This window comes from Colias croceus, chromosome 11 (assembly GCF_905220415.1).
Source record: "Colias croceus chromosome 11, ilColCroc2.1".
Taxonomy (NCBI): domain Eukaryota; kingdom Metazoa; phylum Arthropoda; class Insecta; order Lepidoptera; family Pieridae; genus Colias; species Colias croceus.
The window spans coordinates 10,994,784-11,013,923 of NC_059547.1; the positions used below are offsets into that span (position 1 = coordinate 10,994,784).

At 32.6% G+C, this 19,140-nt stretch overlaps 1 protein-coding gene across 1 annotated transcript in view; it reads right to left on the reverse strand.

The window, feature by feature from the left end:
* The window catches only part of LOC123695711, a 30,743-nt gene that overhangs the window by 5,557 nt on the left and 6,046 nt on the right, over positions 1 to 19,140 (reverse strand). The window contains exons 3-4 of the mRNA XM_045641619.1: positions 16,863 to 17,153; positions 16,077 to 16,280 (exon numbers count right to left, since the gene is read on the reverse strand). Coding sequence (XP_045497575.1) covers positions 16,077 to 16,280; positions 16,863 to 17,153 — 495 coding nt within the window. The remainder of the gene's footprint in view (positions 1 to 16,076; positions 16,281 to 16,862; positions 17,154 to 19,140) is intronic.

The window sequence follows — 19,140 nt, forward strand, 5'->3', positions numbered from 1 at the left end:
TACTGCATTTTTTATGAGAGTTCGCTAATATGTATAGTGAACCATGAGAGGTGAACCGCATTCCTAACTTCTTGTCATTGTTTCACATCAACTATTTAGCGACAACCGAATTGGCATGCAAATTTAGCTGTTTTGAATATCTGCATAGATAATCTCGACGATACTTATAAATAAACTTAACTAAAAAGGTCTATGCAATGCGTTATAAAAAACTATGTTTTGCTGATACAACTCTACCTATGTCAAAATTATTTATGTGATTTTTCGTTGAAATAATTGCACACTATACTTGTATTTGACCCAAAAATATGTTATTTTGTAACCAACAAGTGTGTGGCTTATTGATTTCAAAATCAGTATATATTTAAACTTTAAGAATTTCATTCGTATTAAATACTATTCATTTGAACTATGTTAATTAAACATTCTGTTTTGTTGTTTGATGTTTAGCATAGTTGATAGTTTATTGATCGTAAAGTGCATTTAACAACAGCACTACACTGCAGAGACATGAACAGTGGTTAAAATACCCTTATATATAAAACAAAAACATTATTGATTAGGTTTTATAGGAGATAAAATCAAGGAAGTGTTGTCACATTCCAAGCATCACGCGTGACTTGTTCACTTCTTGTCTTTACGGCCAACCTTCGGAATGTCTTGTATACTATTAGATAATAGTTTTGCTTTGTGTAATTATAGCTTATGTAAAGGATACTTGAACTTGTTATCCTTCCTGTAAAATCATCTTTGCGTGAAAGTTGAATGTATTGTGTTTGTAGGTTTGTAACATGGGAGGCATTCTTCCTGGACAGATGAATTTCACAACGTTTCTGTAATAAATATTTGGCGGCGAAGAATGATAATCGATAGGGAGTAATACGGATACTGTAATATGGATGAAGTATATATAGTCAGTCTTTTACGAAAAAGATATTCCTTCTATCGCTCTATGGTAGAGCCAAACATATTCGTTTAATTATTCCACAAGGACCGCAAGTTTTTGCATGACTGTAACTGAACAAGCATACTTATAAGCTTAACTATCATTAATTTGACACGAATAGGTAATTAGCAATGATAATAAAGATACAAAATATGTATTACAGATTATCATGTCAGCTGAATAAATGCAGAATTGTATAACTTGATTTACATGTAAATGAACTCTTGCAAGGATTTAACGATGATGTTAACCTAATGTTCAGTTTGTTAGTCAACAGGCCATTCAACTTGATGCTGTAAACAAACTGCACCAAACTGGCACAGAGCTGTCGTTATGTGATGTTTCACTGTTCTGTAACATAATGTTTGGATGAATTATCTAAAATTATGCATATTACAGTTACGTAACGGTCTTCCGGTCACTTTCTTTGGCATTAGATAACGCTGTCGATGTATTTCTGGCAAAATTATGTGTGTTATATGATGCTGTATATCTATAAAGTTATCAGTTGTATGATTTTATTAGTTTTGTGTGTGGCAATGCTTAGAAATTTATTTTTAAGTCGTCTCTCTATCTATCACAATGTATTCGAGAAATTCAAACGTATGGCATAGGTACGAACATATAAATATGTAATGCCATTATCCATATACTTACATATTACTTCTATAAAGCATTGACGAGATTGATGTCTAGGTCACTGACAGATTAAAACAAAGTTATTTATCACACATGCGAGACATAAACATTCCTACATATTTTATTTAGTTTTCTATAAATTATTTAGAAAAACACATATTGAGAAAGATTATTTTGAACAAAGAAAGCTTATGATAAATGTTTGTAACACAACAACATGAAGCCCGAAATCTGTTTCAAACAAACTAATCATCCATATTTTTATTTAATATTATAAATGCAAAAGTAACTCTGTCTGTCTGTCTGTTACTCACTGAACCAATTTGCATAAAATTTGGTATAGAAATATTTTGATACCAGAGAAAGGATATAAGATAGGTTTTATCCCGGAAATCCCACGGGAACGGGAACTATGCGGGTTTTTCTTTGCTGGTGGAAAGCTAGTACTCTATTATTCTATCTAAATGTATTAAACCTAACAATCTAATGTCTACAATGCATAGCAAAACAATGTTGCAACACAACCATATTTGTTCGAATCGTTCATCTAAATATACAATCGAACTGCGAACAAGTTAATGTCAATATCCATTGTATTTGATTTATTTGCAAGATAATTCTCGACAACAGGTGACCGCCGGTTGCAACACCGCGCAACAATCGATGCTTTGCGTAACCGAAAAATGTATGAATTCTCTAGAACACAACGGAAATTATTGAAGGCATGTTTATGCAAATTGCTGCTTTCAACGATACAATATTATGCTGGTTAGGAAGCCTCATAAAATATCGCACTGGCTGTACCCCGCGGTTTTACCCGCATTGCTGCACTCCTGTTGTCTGCACATATAAAGCCTATAGCCTTCCTCGATAAATGGAATAAGGTTTCGTTTTAAATCTCTCTGTACGCTGAGAAATGAAGAAAAAAGTCATAAATAAGTAATGGAAAAGTGTCTCTTTTACATCTTAATCGAAATAAATAATTTGAATTAGATTGTAACTTTGTACATATTATGGTTAAAAATATTCTTTCAACTCTCGGCTTTTTGTCTATTAAGCTTCGGATAAATCTCTATATAATAATTACAAAATAGAATGCCCTATTTCCCCATCACAATAGTATGTTGAAATACCAATCCTTAAACATACAATAACAAACAAGTCCAGTACAAAGGTCGAACGTTCACTGGTTTATCAAAATTGTCTATTATCGTAATACCAGTATTATATTATCTCTGGCAATACTATGGCGAATATCGAATCGGTTTACGGCATTTGGCCAACATGGCCGACAAAAAGCGTAATGATTACTGCACTTAAGTTATTATAGAATCGCAAGTTTTAATAGAAGCGAGTCGTGATGGATCAAGGAGACATGGTGCGCCTTGTTTACTGACTTCACTTGGTTGAGGCTAATTATAGACATGATTGCTATTACTTCATATTTAGGAATTTCAGTTAAATATAAACAGACACAGAGGTATTTGATAAATTAGGCAAAATGAGAGAAAAGCATACCAACGGCGCTATGTAGATCAATTATTAAATAATATTTATAAAAAGTCATGGGTTTAAATTTATAATTAACGAAATCTCGCCATCAATACAAAAATGTAGTTCAAGATCATCCTCCTTTACAATCTATAAATATTATTAATAACACACTAATATTTCATATTTCAGTTACTTAAATATCAATAGAAATTTAAAAAGTTCAATGTAATATCTATTTTTAATGCGATATATATTTAAATATCTATTAATCTTTGACCAAAAGCTTTAAATTTAGTAATTAAGAGCACCGTAATGGCAGGATGTTGCACAGAACACATTAGCTCAGGTATTTCACAACAAGGATCGTATATATTAAAACCAATTAAGCATTAATCTTGTTTTTATTCAATGCCATAACATGATATTTACTCATTTTTTAGTTACGGTATTTAGGACTTATTATATAATTAAAATCACTATTTATTATTAAGCTTAAAAGCTTAATAATAAACATATATTATATTATAATAATGACGTGTATTCCAGTATTTAATACTACAGGTTAGGAACTATTTTATGATACTGATTAAAACTAAATATTATAAAAGAATGGAAGAACTCGTTTCAAACCCAAATGTCCAAAATTTTAGCAACACAAAGTGAACAAATATTCCCAGAATTACAGTTATTTCGAATCAGAGATCAGTGGGCTAAGCCCGTGGGACAAAACCCAAGGCTTCAATAATATAGTTATAAACAAGATGAATAAAGATTTATTCGCGTAGTAAACAGCCCGTCTAGTTTGGTCTAGAATCCACTCCGGCGCAGGTAAAAGGGACGGCCCTACGTACATAACTTAGTACTGTTGACGACCTAGGAATCAAACGTTTACGTATTTATCATCGTTTTAAAAGCAATTATGGTAAATTACCATACGTTGTTATAAATTTTATATCATACTAGTTTTCCGCCCGCCGTTTCGTCCGCATAGACAATGGAAATTCATACACAAATGAGATGTTTTTGCACGAAAAAATAGCCTATGATAGAATCACTCCGTTGTAATGTAAAAGAGAGATAAACAAACAAACACACTTACGCATTTTTAATACGACTAAGAATTTATGAATGAGGAAAATATTTACTTAATTATTAAACACAGTTTAGCGAGTTTACATTAAAATAATTTAATACGAAAGCTAACATAGAGACGAAGTAATTAATTAACAAAATATTAAAATAAATTGATTAATCAACACAAAAAATATTTATTAAACAAAACATAACCTAAATCCATAGTTATTTGTGGTTATACTATAATATGCTAATTCATAGCTCCTGAGACCAGCCAGCGCCATAGCGCTACTCCATAGCTTAATGTTTTAAGTATAGAAAGATTCAGTTGTCCGATTAATATTTTTAACTTTTTTGCCAACCGTACCGTGAGATAATACTAGAAGCTTAGCACACAGACGCAGCGACACGCACACAAACAAACCGACTGCGTGTTTAATGAATGAAAGGTCAGCATCATAGTTTATTTAGACGATAGGCGTGTCTAATATTTACACTATTCAGATTGCAAAATTGTTTCTCACACAAATTTTGATTGATTTTAAATGTGAAAAATGACAAGCACACGCATATTCAGTCAATGCTAAACAGTAATAGAAAATAATTGAACAGCCAAGCCAAGTTTATTAAATGAATGTTTTAATATTTTTATAAGGCAAAAATTCTTTCTAAAAATTCATAGGGTCTCTTCACTTTTAGATTATAATATACACTCTTGTGTAAATAAATAGTAAATATGAATAGAATGTGACAAGTTAGCAACGTGATGTAAACTTAACAAGTTAGTGAGTCTGATTCACAACTTAAACAACTTTTCCAAAAAGAGAAAACATTTTGCTTGAATCTAGATTATACATAAAGGTTGTACAGCGATTCAGAGACAGATTTAATATAGTGTAGGACGTAGGTACATACCTATATTTAATAGGAAATATTATCGACATCAGATAGATTAAGAGCATTTCAGGGATGATAACGTGCTGGGTAAAATTACCTACTTAGTATACGCGAGAAGGAAAATTGTATCCGTCAGACCCGTCACCCGATGGTATGTTTTCATACCATCCATAAACGAATCATAAACACAAAATTTCAAATAAATCGCAAAAACATTTTTAAAATAAAGTATTTTTAAAATACAACAAGGAATCCAAATCTATTGATGCACAACAAATTGAGAGCGTCCATCGTTTTTGGGCACATCGGTCATAAATGATCCAAGATTAGTTAATTAATTCCATCAGTTCCCTTTCACTTTCAATTTAGTAAGAAATACAGCAAATTCCCATTAATTTTTTAACCGACTTTTTGTAGAACTCCTTCGACAAATACTTACGTGCTAAAATTCACTTATAATTGTAACTAAATTCTCATGAAGGTGCTATAATATTTCGTCGTCGTGCGCAAGAGTGGCTAAAAACCGCTCGTTGCGATATGCTGCTTGCGTTTCAACCCGTGTGACATTACAACAACTACGAATCGTATTACTTGAAATTGACTAATTTACGAACCGCAATACGTATATAGATATATATGTTTCGAAAATATAGAATACTAGCTTAAGCCCGCGGCTTCACCCGCGTTTTCAAAGAAAAACTCGTTCCCGTAGGATTTCCGGGATAAAACCTATCCTATGTCCTTTCTCGGGTATCAAAATATCTCCATACCAAATTTCATGCAAAATGGTTCAGTAGATAAGGCGTGATTGAGTAACAGACAGACAGACAGAGTTACTTTCGCATTTATAATATTAGTATGGATTATGTGAAATATGAAAACATAAAAAAAAACCGGCCAAGTGCGAGTCGGGCTCGCGCACAAAGGGTTCCGTAGCAGCAAATATAATAAATTACAGTTAAATCAACCTATCTCAAAAACTATAAGAGATACTTTGATCAAACCAAAAATCGTTGAAAGAGTTAATTAGCATGCATCACCTCTATTTTTTTTAGAATTTTATACCCCGTAGTTATAAAAATAGAGGGGGGGGGACATACTTTTTACGACTTTGAGAGCTGATATCTCAAAAACCGTTCACTTTAAGAAAAATGTTTTTTAGAAAACTTTATATCATTTTAAAAGACCTTTCCATTGATACCCCACACGGGTATGTACATCGAAAAAAAAAATTTCATCCCTCAGTTACATGTATGGGGGGCCCCACCCCCAATTCTTTTTTTTACTATTTAGTGTCATATTTTTGTAGCGGTTCATACAACACATATTCCCATCAAATTTCATCACTGTAGTACTTATAGTTTCCGAGTAAATCGGCTGTGACAGACGGACAGACGGACAGACGGACATGACGAAACTATAAGGGTTCCGTTTTTGCCATTTTGGCTACGGAACCCTAAAAAGTTATTTCTTAAATTCTCTCACAGTTTAGACCTAAATTACTATATAAGATTTATGTAAAATTGTGCCCGAAAAATAACACGATTTTAAAGTGAAGATTCAAATTATTTTTAAATTATGTATTAACGACGACGATAAATACTAATAAAAAAAAGTCTTTAAAATAAGAAAAAAAATCGCATACGATAAATAAAGAGCGAAATAAACTTATCAACATTCTATCAGGTTATCGATAGATTATCGGCTACATTAGAAGTCTGCGAGTCGGTCAGTTCGAAAGTTTCCTTCGTTATCACGTATTTGTAAACGAGTCGAGATATATGAATGGACAAATTACGGGTCGCGTGAACTTTAAACTGTGTCGCACCGGATGCTATGCTATCAGAAACTATAAATTATAATCTTGTATAGCTGATACAACATAGACTAAAAAAATAAATAAATTATCGCTTAGAGCCATGTACAAAGATGTGTTATCTTGTTATTATACCGCAATAATAAAACTTTATTTATATAAATAAAAAATGAAGAAACAAATTAGATTTACAAGTCTGCTTTCTTGTAAGTTTAATTAATGTTCGCGTTGGAATAAGTTTTTTTTATATTTAACACTAGCTTCCGCCCGCAACTCCGTCCGCGCGGATGTCGGTCTTCGTGTGGATGGTTATTTCTCCATTTTGAGTACCTCTGTCAATAACATCTTATAAATATCTATTGGACCCAATTCCCAAATACGGCTAGGCCTATAATAATACGCAACGTGTGTTCGCGGTTCTACGGAACAACGTCTATGGATAAAACTGAAAAATTAAGATTAATTTTTTTCTACGTATTTTTCCAAGATAAAAAGTATCCTATTTTACGCCCAGGATAATAAGGTATAATTATACCAAGTTTCATCGAAATCGAACCGCTAGTTTTCACGTGATGCCTTCACATACAGACAGACAGACAGACAGACAGACAGACAGACAGACAGACAAAATTTTTTTTAATCACATATTTGGGTTTGGTATCGATCCAGTAACACCCCCTGCTATTTATTTTTTCAATATTTTCAATGTACAGAATTGACCCTTCTACAGATTTATTATATGTATAGATACATATTATATCACTTAAAATTATAAGATAATAACTATTTTTTTTGTAAATTGCAATCTACAAAGAACAATATTAACATCTTATTCTTTCTTTTTTCAATACATATAACAGTAAATAATATATTATGTACCTATATGTATATTCGAAGGAAATATTATGTAACTGTTATCAACAGGATGCGTATATTTCACTGCAACTTAGTGAAATCCTGATTACATACCAATTAACATCAGATGAGCTATACATTTATTTCTTTAAAATCATCTCTCATAGCCTAGCTTCCAGTGGAGGGGGCACCGGGCAGGTGGTCGGACCACTCTCGCTGCAGAAACAGAAAGCGACCTGTCCCACTGAGCGACCGGTGACTTACGTCGACGTGCACAAATTATCGCTAGATCCTAACTATCTACGGAATTTGGTTAAAAGAGGTTTGTGGGAACTATGATTGTTTTCAAAACATTTGTTGTTTAAATTAAGTCGTAATCTTCACTAATAACAAGCTTATATTTCTATTTTTAATCCATTAATATCACTCATTATATAGGTAATATGTTAATCATGTGTATATAAGTTGTTTTAGCTGTTACTTCGTTGTACGCATTAAGACATTGAACGAATTAAGTACACCTATATGAAATCTTTAATTACCCACAAAACAATTATTTGTAAGCTTGTCAATCAAGGGTTGCGTAAATTGCGCAAGCGGTGTTTGTTTGGCAATCCGTGTGTGCCGTGTGTTCGAACCATCCAGGGCTGCCAGCTAGTTGTGAATGTCCTTAATGGGAAATTAAAATATTGGAGCCAAGTCTGATGTAATTCATGTACGTACAATGGACAATGTACGTACTATGTGGGTACAAGATTCAGAATACCAATTGCTTGTTAAATTTCTTTTATCTCTATTGATACTAAAAATTTAAAATTATGAAAGTAATGTTTCAAGAAAAGCGTTTCTTCCATTTTTAAATTAAACAAATTTAGTTAACTCCCATTCAACTAAAACCGCTATAAACAATCGAACAAATAGATACAGCAAATCATAAATCAAAATAACAGTTTTATGTATGACTGTTTACGTATATATATTATTAATGCGCTCCATTTTCAATCACAAGCTCATTTTCCAACATAAATATCTACACAAAAGTCGTGTAATGAATTCCAATGATACGTATTAAAGATTTAGCACCTGTCAATCCTACCGACACCGATTTGTGAAACAATGTTAGCGCTTACAGTTAGATCTTTTGTTGTTTTTGCGAGATGCAAGCGAGATGACGGTGACTATGTCTCGTGGAAAACACATATTTTGTTTAATGAAATTACTTTAGTGATTTATGATGTTTCTGTTAATTTAACAAATATTCTTGAAATGATAAGATTTAAATAAGTCGAATCGTTATTTGCGAACTCTACTTTTCGATTATGGTATTTATTGTTTTAATTATTTTTTCTGAGTGTTCATCTGTGGAACCACTATTTGATATAATGAAAAGGTACAGCTATAATATATGTGTAGTATATTAGTTATATTAGTGAGGGTAGACACAAATAATGTCACCGATCGTGTGTCAGTTTGTTGCCGTGAATAAAAGTGATTGCATCATCCTTGTGTTTCAATCTAAATTAAGCCTCAAATACCATAATATGTTATGTACTTAAAAGCATAACGTAAATTAATAATAAAAAAAACAATAAAATACTATTGATAACGGTTGTATATGCACCATACATAACTTTCCCGTCGAGGTCTTTGCACTCTATTGTTTATCTGTACCACGAAGGCTGCTGCTTATCTGTGATCGCTGATTGATCTTACGAGCAAGTGGCCACACTGACAAATACGTTAATTAATACTCTAATAGAAATTCTTTTGGATTTTTTATTATCTGTGGAGAGTAAAGATTGCATATTATTATGAATTTTTCTTGTTTCACCATCTTGATTATTGACACGAGATCGCTATGAATATGGATCTACGTTTAAATTTTGTGGGGAATATTTCTAAAGACGATAGATCTAAGAAAATGATGAAATAATAACAGGAATTCAAAATTGCACGATTTTGAGATCACGAACAATCCATAATTTAATATGAAATGTCCACTACAATTGCACATACAAACTTGCAAGGATAGTTTTCAAATTAAAAGAAAATTGACAATGAATGAATACTAAAATTTGCCGTTCATTTGCAGGTTTTTAACACCATTGTATAAACTTTAAAACATTCCTACACATAATTGCCACCCAACAAATTTCCCTCGTTTTTCCGAGCAATTCTGTGCAAATCGATAAAAAACAAAGTGGCGATTTCTCAATGGAAGCGGTTGAGAAAACTGCCCATAACTGGAGTGCAAGTAGGGCTAATTAGTCGAGGAAAAACTGATCCGCAGAAACTGATTTCTAGCGGACACCATGACATGGGGCCCGGGAGAAAGTTCCATCAATTGTATAACAGTTCATCGACTGAACATTTTTATCGCTGTGACATAAGTGACCCGTTGCGATGGGTGGGGTGATAGCCAATATTATTTAGTACACGACCATAAAATTTATACCTTTATAACCGAGATGAACCTATGCAAATTATATTAATTGTAATTAAGAATTATTATTTTTATGAAATATAGATAGGATTATGATGTGTAATGAGTTTAATGACCAAATATAGGAAGTCATTACTCGACTTCATTAGGCTTAATTAAAAAAATCATAAATAAAATTTGTCTATTTTTATAACTAACAAGAAGTCCTCTTGGCATAAATGTTAATTTTCTTGAATTTGCTTCAAGTAGGCGGGCAGCTTATAAATAATACAAATAATAAATTATCCGCAAGATACAAGAACACTAGAAAGTTGGAATTCGTAACGAGAGTGTAATTATAATTGGTAATTGCGAGAGAGTCGGGCCCTTTCAGCGAACAGACACGCGGCGGACGGGCGCGGGGCCACGTTCAGTGTACTTTCTATAAAGGGACTAGAGCTTCTTACTTTTCATAAAAAATAGCCAGTCACTGGAGTTATTACTAATTATTTCAAGCTTTTAATTGATTCAATGCGAACTAATTTCTGAAATGTTTGTCAGGCTGAAATCGCGGCGCAACTAAAGAGGTTTTGGGTTTGTAAATTGATTGATATATTAATAAGTAAGTATAGACCATAATATCATACAATTCCAAATTGAATAAAGTACAGTATAGTAATAAAGTACAGTTGCAATGACTTGACAAATATTGATCCAGAACGAGTCTTCTCATTCTTTTCTTAGAGTAGCAATTTTTATTGAAAGACCATCCCAAATCACCGATGTTACCTAACATGGTATTGGCTACAGAACAGTAAAAACTAAGTATTGGCTAACCAACATTTTTTTTTACGCTAATTTTACTGAAATGTTTATCGATAGTAGCTGGGTTCGTTTTCTATTACCTACCTATTCAATTGTGTTATCCATGTTTATTTAAATTAAATATTATTTACTGCTACTAGCTAATCAAAAGTTGCTGCTATTTCAATTAATGTTGAGTTGATAGTAAAACCTCTTCTTGGAATCTGATTAAAATGAAACAATCATGAAATGCATTCGATATTCATGAAGATTGAAGAAGTAAGAATGTTGCATTTTATCTATGTATATCTTAATTTATATAAAATAAGCATTTACATAAAGTGGTTCTTACAACAATTGAAATAAGGTTAATTTCGTGTTGTTTAGTAAAAAGATAATATATTGTCATAATACATGCATAGCATTACGTTAGAACAACTGGAGCGGAGGAGAAATTAAAAATAGATACATATTTGATATATTAAATTGTTTTGCATGCATTCATAGTCAAATATGTACATAAATACTAAGGTTTTTATGTGATTATGAAGTCTGAACTCTACCGTACAATATAAATAATATATTATAATTACACATACCTAAATTATTATAGTATATTTAGTATGTACGTGTTTTTGTTACGCTACGAAAAGATTTCGACAAATAAGACCTTCCATACGAGTTTTTAGTTCAATAAGAATTTATGATCTCATACACCGAAAAAGAAGTTATCCAACTGCAAGATGAGTAGTTAAAAATCGGCAAAAAACCACATTTCTAATTTATATAATTGCAAAACTATGAAATGACGAAAATGCTTAAAATTTTTTGATGCTCATTCTAATCTTACGTCACTATACAAATTAGTGAAGCGAATTAATTTTAAGCGACATTTCCACGCTCTTACAAGGCTTTACCAAATCAGACAACCGTAAAGTTTTCGTGTGTACCAGAAATGGGCGCACATTTCACCGCTGTGCCGAAATTGGCCCTTTGCTATAAAATGATTAGACAATGTTGTGCGATTGGTCACGCGCAGCATGCCCTGTGGTGTAACGTGTTATGAAACTCATCAAGAAGAAGTTTCTAATTATAGTTTATATTTTAAGTTGAAGAAAAAAATAGATTGAAAATTATTCGATATCAGTTGTATTTTGCCAAGTATGTATATTTACGCTTTCGCTTTTGACTTATTGCTAAAGAATTTATATCAATACTGAATCAATTACATAATCAAAAGTATTAATTTGAATCTAAAATTAATTTACGTTTGAATGATTCTTTAATACTTATTACTTACAGGCAATATTTCTTTATGAAGAAAATAAATAATTACTCGTACGCGTTGATGTCTTTTCTAAGAAGAGTATAACGGTTACATTGAAGCCGTTTTTTCTGCTCCGTTGATAATATATGAAGCCTCTCGATCTTTAGATCTACTTACGTTTGAAATGTAAACCTGTAACGGAAGTTGGTGAGCAATACTGATTCAAATTGAATATCATTATTCTTCTGTGTATAATGAACTGTACAGGAACTAGAACCTTATGTAAATAATACATACAATTGTGTATGTTATAAAAATAATAATAATATTGCTCTAAAATTATGATAAAGTAGAGCAAGCGCGTGTTTTCGTAGAAATAAGATTGATATCAGTCATACTATAAGCAAAATCTTCCATATATTACACAAAATAGAGTCATCAAGAGAAGAGAAAGTACCACAATATAATATTTAATCACTACATAAACAGTTTACTACGAACCATCATTTATGAGAACGTAGTTGAAAAACAACGGCTCTTCAATTTGCAATTTTCTTTCACATGATCATTTCTTCTTCATAATATCATTACAATGGACATAAACTATAGACCATACACCATAGACCATAGGGCATAGACGAATGTGATAATGACGCTGGGAACGCGCACCATTAGGCACATCAAAGGCGCCGACAAGTGGTTTTATTGCGTGCATTATTCCGCGCTTCCTGATCGCACAGCTTCTATAACTGTTGTAATGCCTTCAACCTACGTCATGTGATTGCAGTTCGAAACATATTAATCTTTTGATCGATTCAATTTTAGATACATTTCTATTATTGGCTTTGTTTGTTTGTAGATAGCAAATATATTTACATACAGACTAAACATGCTCTATATTTTTATAATTAAATGTATATATTGCAAATTTAAAATATCTTCTCAATTTATTCACTTTTTAGGTCATAACCAAGACGTTGAGTCTATCACTAGTTCAGAAGAATTGTGAAAAACCTTTAAAAAGTTAATAACTCAGCCCCCGGAATCACAGACACAATATAAAATCTTGTCGTGTCGTGTGGTCGTGGCCCGATCGGGCCGCTTGGGGCTCAATGGGTTAAAGGTAGAGTTTATCTCTTCCTGTCTGACCATGAAAAAACTAAACAAGATCTCTGAGAAGATCTATAAACTTAATCTTGTCGCGTACGTTTTGCGCTTAACATTTCAAGATCAGGGTTAACAGCAAGTGCGTAGTGGCCATTGTTTACGGAATAACAATACGAATTCGGTCTGTGGGCCAAGGATGGGAGGAACGGTGGAAAGTTATGTAGATTACTCTCGCACGTGTGAAATTTGAAAGAATTTGTGTGCGATACGTACAGATAATATAATATTGGTACGGATTATTTTCCAAGCTTTAGCTAATAGACCAGTAGACCACAAGTGCTAAAATGTTGTTATCATACTTATACGTTTATTATAATGAAAAGTAAATGAGTTCATAAACGGTAATCCGCAAAATAAAATCACGTGTACAAAAATATATACGTACATACTTTTTGTTTAAATGTTTAGATAATAACCAAAATTATTTTATTCTAATACTTTAACATTATTTAACATGTCAAGAATTAAATACATAAAAATTATTCACGCACATATTGCACGACGATGCGAAGCATCAGAGAGTGCTTTACGATCGAAAAATTTTTTTCGCCTCATTTTTGCAGCTATTCCTATTATTATAGCCTTGTTAGTTCACGGAATCAAGATATTTTGTATACTATTGTCGAGATAATTTAATGGAGATTAATCCCATACTTTTTTAAAATTGATTTACTTCAATAGAATTGGAAAAAAACACCGAAATAGGTCAAAAAATTTTCCTGTCCGTCATGTGTGAAACCTGAAAACACTATAACTTGTGAAAAAATCCATCATTTGAGTTAAAAAAATTTTTTAAATATTCTAATCGACGATTGTAGGTCACTGAATGCGAATGATTAATTAATTCAGTGTCGTTTAATTGCAATTAATAAAAAACGAAAACTACAAGACTGTATATTATCTATATATATTTTTTTTTTATTTTTTTTTCATAATTAAATGAGCATTATGAGTCGTGCACTTTTGGATTTTCCAAATAATATTCTTCATTATCCAAACAGCATGCAGCAAGCGGGCGAACAAAATTCAAATTTGTCTCTCCAATTATTACTTCAATTAAATAATTAACTACTACGGTCGTGTGTTTAAAAAACGCCCAAACGAAAGCGCATGGGACACTTTCTCCAGACCGCAGTACAGTGGGCCTGGGTAATCCGCAAGCCAATAATAATGATCCATGGCAACGAGAGCGTGACGTGCCGCAAAAACGTGGCGTGTGCGCCTGCCGCCTGCCTTCCTACTGTAGTTTCCGCTTGTCCGGACTGCGCCCGTACATATTTGTAGATTGATTTGTATCGGTGTTAGTTTGGCACTTGATTGGTAGAGGTTTATGATCTTAAGTATACCATGTTAGTAGAAAGGAAGACACGAGAAAATCAAACTTATTATTCGGCAACTTACTAAAAATTAATACTTTAAAACAAAGATGAAAAATAGTAAAGGAGATCAATAAACGCATTACATTATTACAAATCGTAACGTATGAACTAGAAGAAGATAGAGGACTCAAAAGTCAATTCTTACCTAGTTCCCTTTAATTCGCTGACCTCATAAGTGAGTGCACTTGCTGACCGACTGAGTTTGTTTCTAACATCCGCAAGAAATACAATGCACTTTAAATATTCAGCCCGAGTGCCTTACTTGGCTCGAATAGATAACATAAACATAACACAGAAAACGGAAACTTCCCGGAAATTTTACGCCTAAATATAGCTTGTAGGTAATTTAATTCTACCTTTATGTGTGTGTGTATTTTTAGGGAAACAATCCGCTCATAATTTCATAAAAATATGCGTGTAAGAACGTGTGTAAATCATTTCCATTAATTTTATAAATGCAAAAGTTTGTGCGTCGGAATGTTTGTTACGCAACCGTGTTGAATCTACTGACCGATTTTTACTTAGTTCTAACATAACAGATGAAAACATTACCATGATACCATCTGATATAAGATAAGAATTATTAATAATTACAGTTTTAATAATTATTGTATATAGACGTATTATTTTTTTATATATGTATGCAGAGTAACATAATAACATAAACACATAATAACATAGTTTAATATGCTGTTATCGCATAGGAGGATCTCACACCTCTTCCACGATTTTAAATTTTATTATAAGGGAGGTCTAAAAATAATTAGTTTCGACATATAAATTCGCATTAGCTATTTCATAGCTATAATAACTTCCAATACTAGCAAAGCCGTGTGCAATCAATACAATTCTTAGCAGTAATATAACAAAAGTAGCGGCTGTTTTGCAACGATCAGTGAACGTTCCATTACACGGAACGCGCTGCAATTTTGATTTAACCAATAAAATTCTTCAAATGTAGAAGCGTAAGGATACAAGTGCATTGCAATAGATAATTTTGGTGGACTAAGTTGTTAAATAAGATTTTTTGTATTACCTTAAAAATATATTATGTAACATAAAAATATTTATTTATTTATTTTTATTTTTATATATATAAAAATAAACTTGCTTGATTTTTTGGCTATGTTTTTTAACACTTATGAATTTTCACTTTTCCTGTATTTTTCGTTTAGCAAACACTTTATTGTTTCCTCACTACGGTACCTATACACCTTCCTCAACATATCTAATCTTCGCACTTCGTAGCATGCGTAATGTTCACACACACATAACCATAGAAATCGCTGAAATAACATAACACAGCATTGACTCACCGTGCTAGCGGGATGCGCGGCGTGCGCGGCGTGCGCTGGGTGCGCTGGGTGCGCGGGCAGCAGCACGAGCGGCGCGGGCGGCTTGCGGTGCTTGCGCACGCCGGCGGCGCGGCGCGGTCGCGGCACTGTGCTGGCCTGCCGCCCCACCCACCTGTCCACTAAGTGCTCCTTGCTGTTCGCACTGCCGAACTGCTGGGGCTCCTCCTGCGACACCACATGCGTTAGGGCAATGTTGTGCTATTAGTATATCAATAAATTTAAATACGTTTATTCAAGACTAGCTTTCCGCCCGCGGCTTCGCCCGCGTTTTCAAAGAAAAACCCGCATAGTTCCCGTTCCCGTGGGATTTCAGGGATAAAACCTAGCCTATGTTACTCGTGGATAATGTAGCTTTCGAATGGTGAAAGAATTTTTCAAATCTGCCAAGTAGTTTCGGAGCCTATTCAATTCATACAAACAAACAAACAAACAAAAAATCAAACCTTTCCTCTTTATAATATTTGTAGAGATAAATCTGAAGAACAAAACTAACTTCTTACTAGAACTAAACTTTTGTGTTAAACTGAATACTGTTGTACATAATATTATCATATTATTAAGAAATATGACAGTCAATCTAAAATACTCTACAATCTACATTGATATTTTTACATTGAAATCGACTATATAAACTCAACAATATGTACTGCTAAAAGTGTTTGATTAATATCTAATTTTATAACTCAATAAATAATTTGCAAAACAGAAGATTATATTAATTTATTTTATTCATACAAAGTTACAAACCTTCTTCTTCACACTATCCCCTTGCAGTTTCGCCTCTAACTCCTTACAAAGCTCATGTCCTCTGAGCCTCTCCAGATCCTGGGTCTTCTTAATCTCATCCACATGGAACACGCAGGGCGCCTTGTAGGCCGGGTCGAACTGGTTGTGGTCGAAGGCCTGCTTGGGCCGGAAGCAGGAGCACACCCGCCGGGAGAGGTGGTAGATGGACACGATGCAAACTAGGCAGTGGACTGAAGCGATGATCAGCAGCCCGATGTTCGTGAGCACTGGACTCCATGCTTGCATTTCATCCTGGGAAGGTTGAGTTGTATAATTCGGTGCAAATGTCAAGTTTACATTAAAATTTAAAGTAATTCATATTCAAATAGCCATAAATTACACTTGAAATCATCGTCTACTCTATAATAATTAAGTATTCTAAAATCTTGTACAAAAAAGGCACTCGATTAAACAACAATGATGTTTTAAAGCTTAAGTAAGCTCAGTTAAAATTATTAAAAAAAGTTAATTAAATTGCATTGAAATCCATATTATCTTAAGTAGTGACAACTTAATAACAGCAATCATTGCTAACTCAATTGAATGAATCCACAAATTATCAAGAGCTACGATTCCCAGGCCCGTCAAGGTTGCGGCGTCTTCGCAATAATTATATTTTGTACATATATAGTAATAATAGTTTCAACAGATATCGTGTACATGGTCTAAACAGTCACGCATCATGACGGACCTTGAACTGTGACCGCAGGTTTAATCAACCGACTGATTACATCTTGATTGTTTTAATCCATATTCGTGTCCAAAAAATTGTACAAAAAACCTATACATACAATAAAAACTGATAGCTCTATGACATGGAATTATCGTGTATGAAAAAAACGATTTGGCAGCTTCATATAAAACACAAAAGTAACTAATATTTTGTGAAAAGCTATTGTGTAATTTCTTAATATGTACATTGTACATGCATAGTGAAAAATCAATTTTAAAATAATAATAAAATCTTATCATCTTTATTATATGTATACTGTAAGTACTCAGTAATCGTAAGAGTACCTATGTGATCAATTGTGAATAAAGAAAAAACACCTTTTAAATTTAGTATTTAAACAGACAATTGCGTGCATTATCATGGAAACTTCGAGGCGTTTTACTTCATCGTATAAAGGTTCCATCGATCGTTGCGCGTTACAAATGAAATAAAACGCTTTACACAAGCCCCTGAAATATAAAGTTGTTTCGGTTCAATGACCCGTTACAATCTGCCTATTCGGTTCTACTTGTATGCACGAAGAAGCAAACATATTTAAAAACAGTTGATATCATTAAAAAAACAATAATAAACAGAACTGCATACTCTAAAATGGAAAAAGGCAGTACGTAGCATAAAATGCACACGATTCTTAATTATAATGATTATATTATATGTATATGCTATAAAATTGTTGGAATATTTGAATTAATAATTAATTTTACTTCCTATTTCTTTAATAAGTTTAAAAACCTTATAAGGTCTCCAATATTCAAATCAATAGGGAAATGAACTACTAAATGCAATGTGGAAATAATCTGAGTGTCTTCTTTACCACATTCACTATGTTCAGGGTTAAAAGTTGTGGCGTTTGTGTAAATTTGCAAAAACTACGAAGTTTCTCAAAGCATTGCACTTACGATTGCAACGTGTTGATATCATTCACTGAACACCGGCCGCAATGTCATCCTAACGTTGCTCAAACTCTTTTAAAATTAAGTACATTATATTTTAAATTTGTTGATAAAAAACCCTATTGAAGTATTACAGAGAATCTTTTAATTAATTATTTTACTTAAATAATAATAATAAATTGTAATCAAATATATCCTTTCATGTAAATTTCTTGAGTACAAAATTAAATTGGGCCTAACCTCCTTTAGAATATATACCTACTCTATTTATAATGTTATAACTTAAGTAAATAATTAATCATAATAACATTGAATCGCAATAATAAAATTTAAAAACCTTGTGTTCTACAAGCGATGAGTTAGTAATTTTTAAGTTTCGACAATTCAATAGATTCGTAATGTGTTTGACGTTTGAATAGAAAATCTATACATATAATAAATCTGTAGAAGGATCAATTCTGTACATTGAAAATATTGAAAAAATAAATAGCAGGGGGTGTTACTGGATCGATACCAAACTCAAATATGTGATTAAAAAAATTTTTGTCTGTCTGTCTGTCTGTCTGTATGTTCAGGCATCACGTGAAAAGTAACAGTTCTATTTCGATGAAAC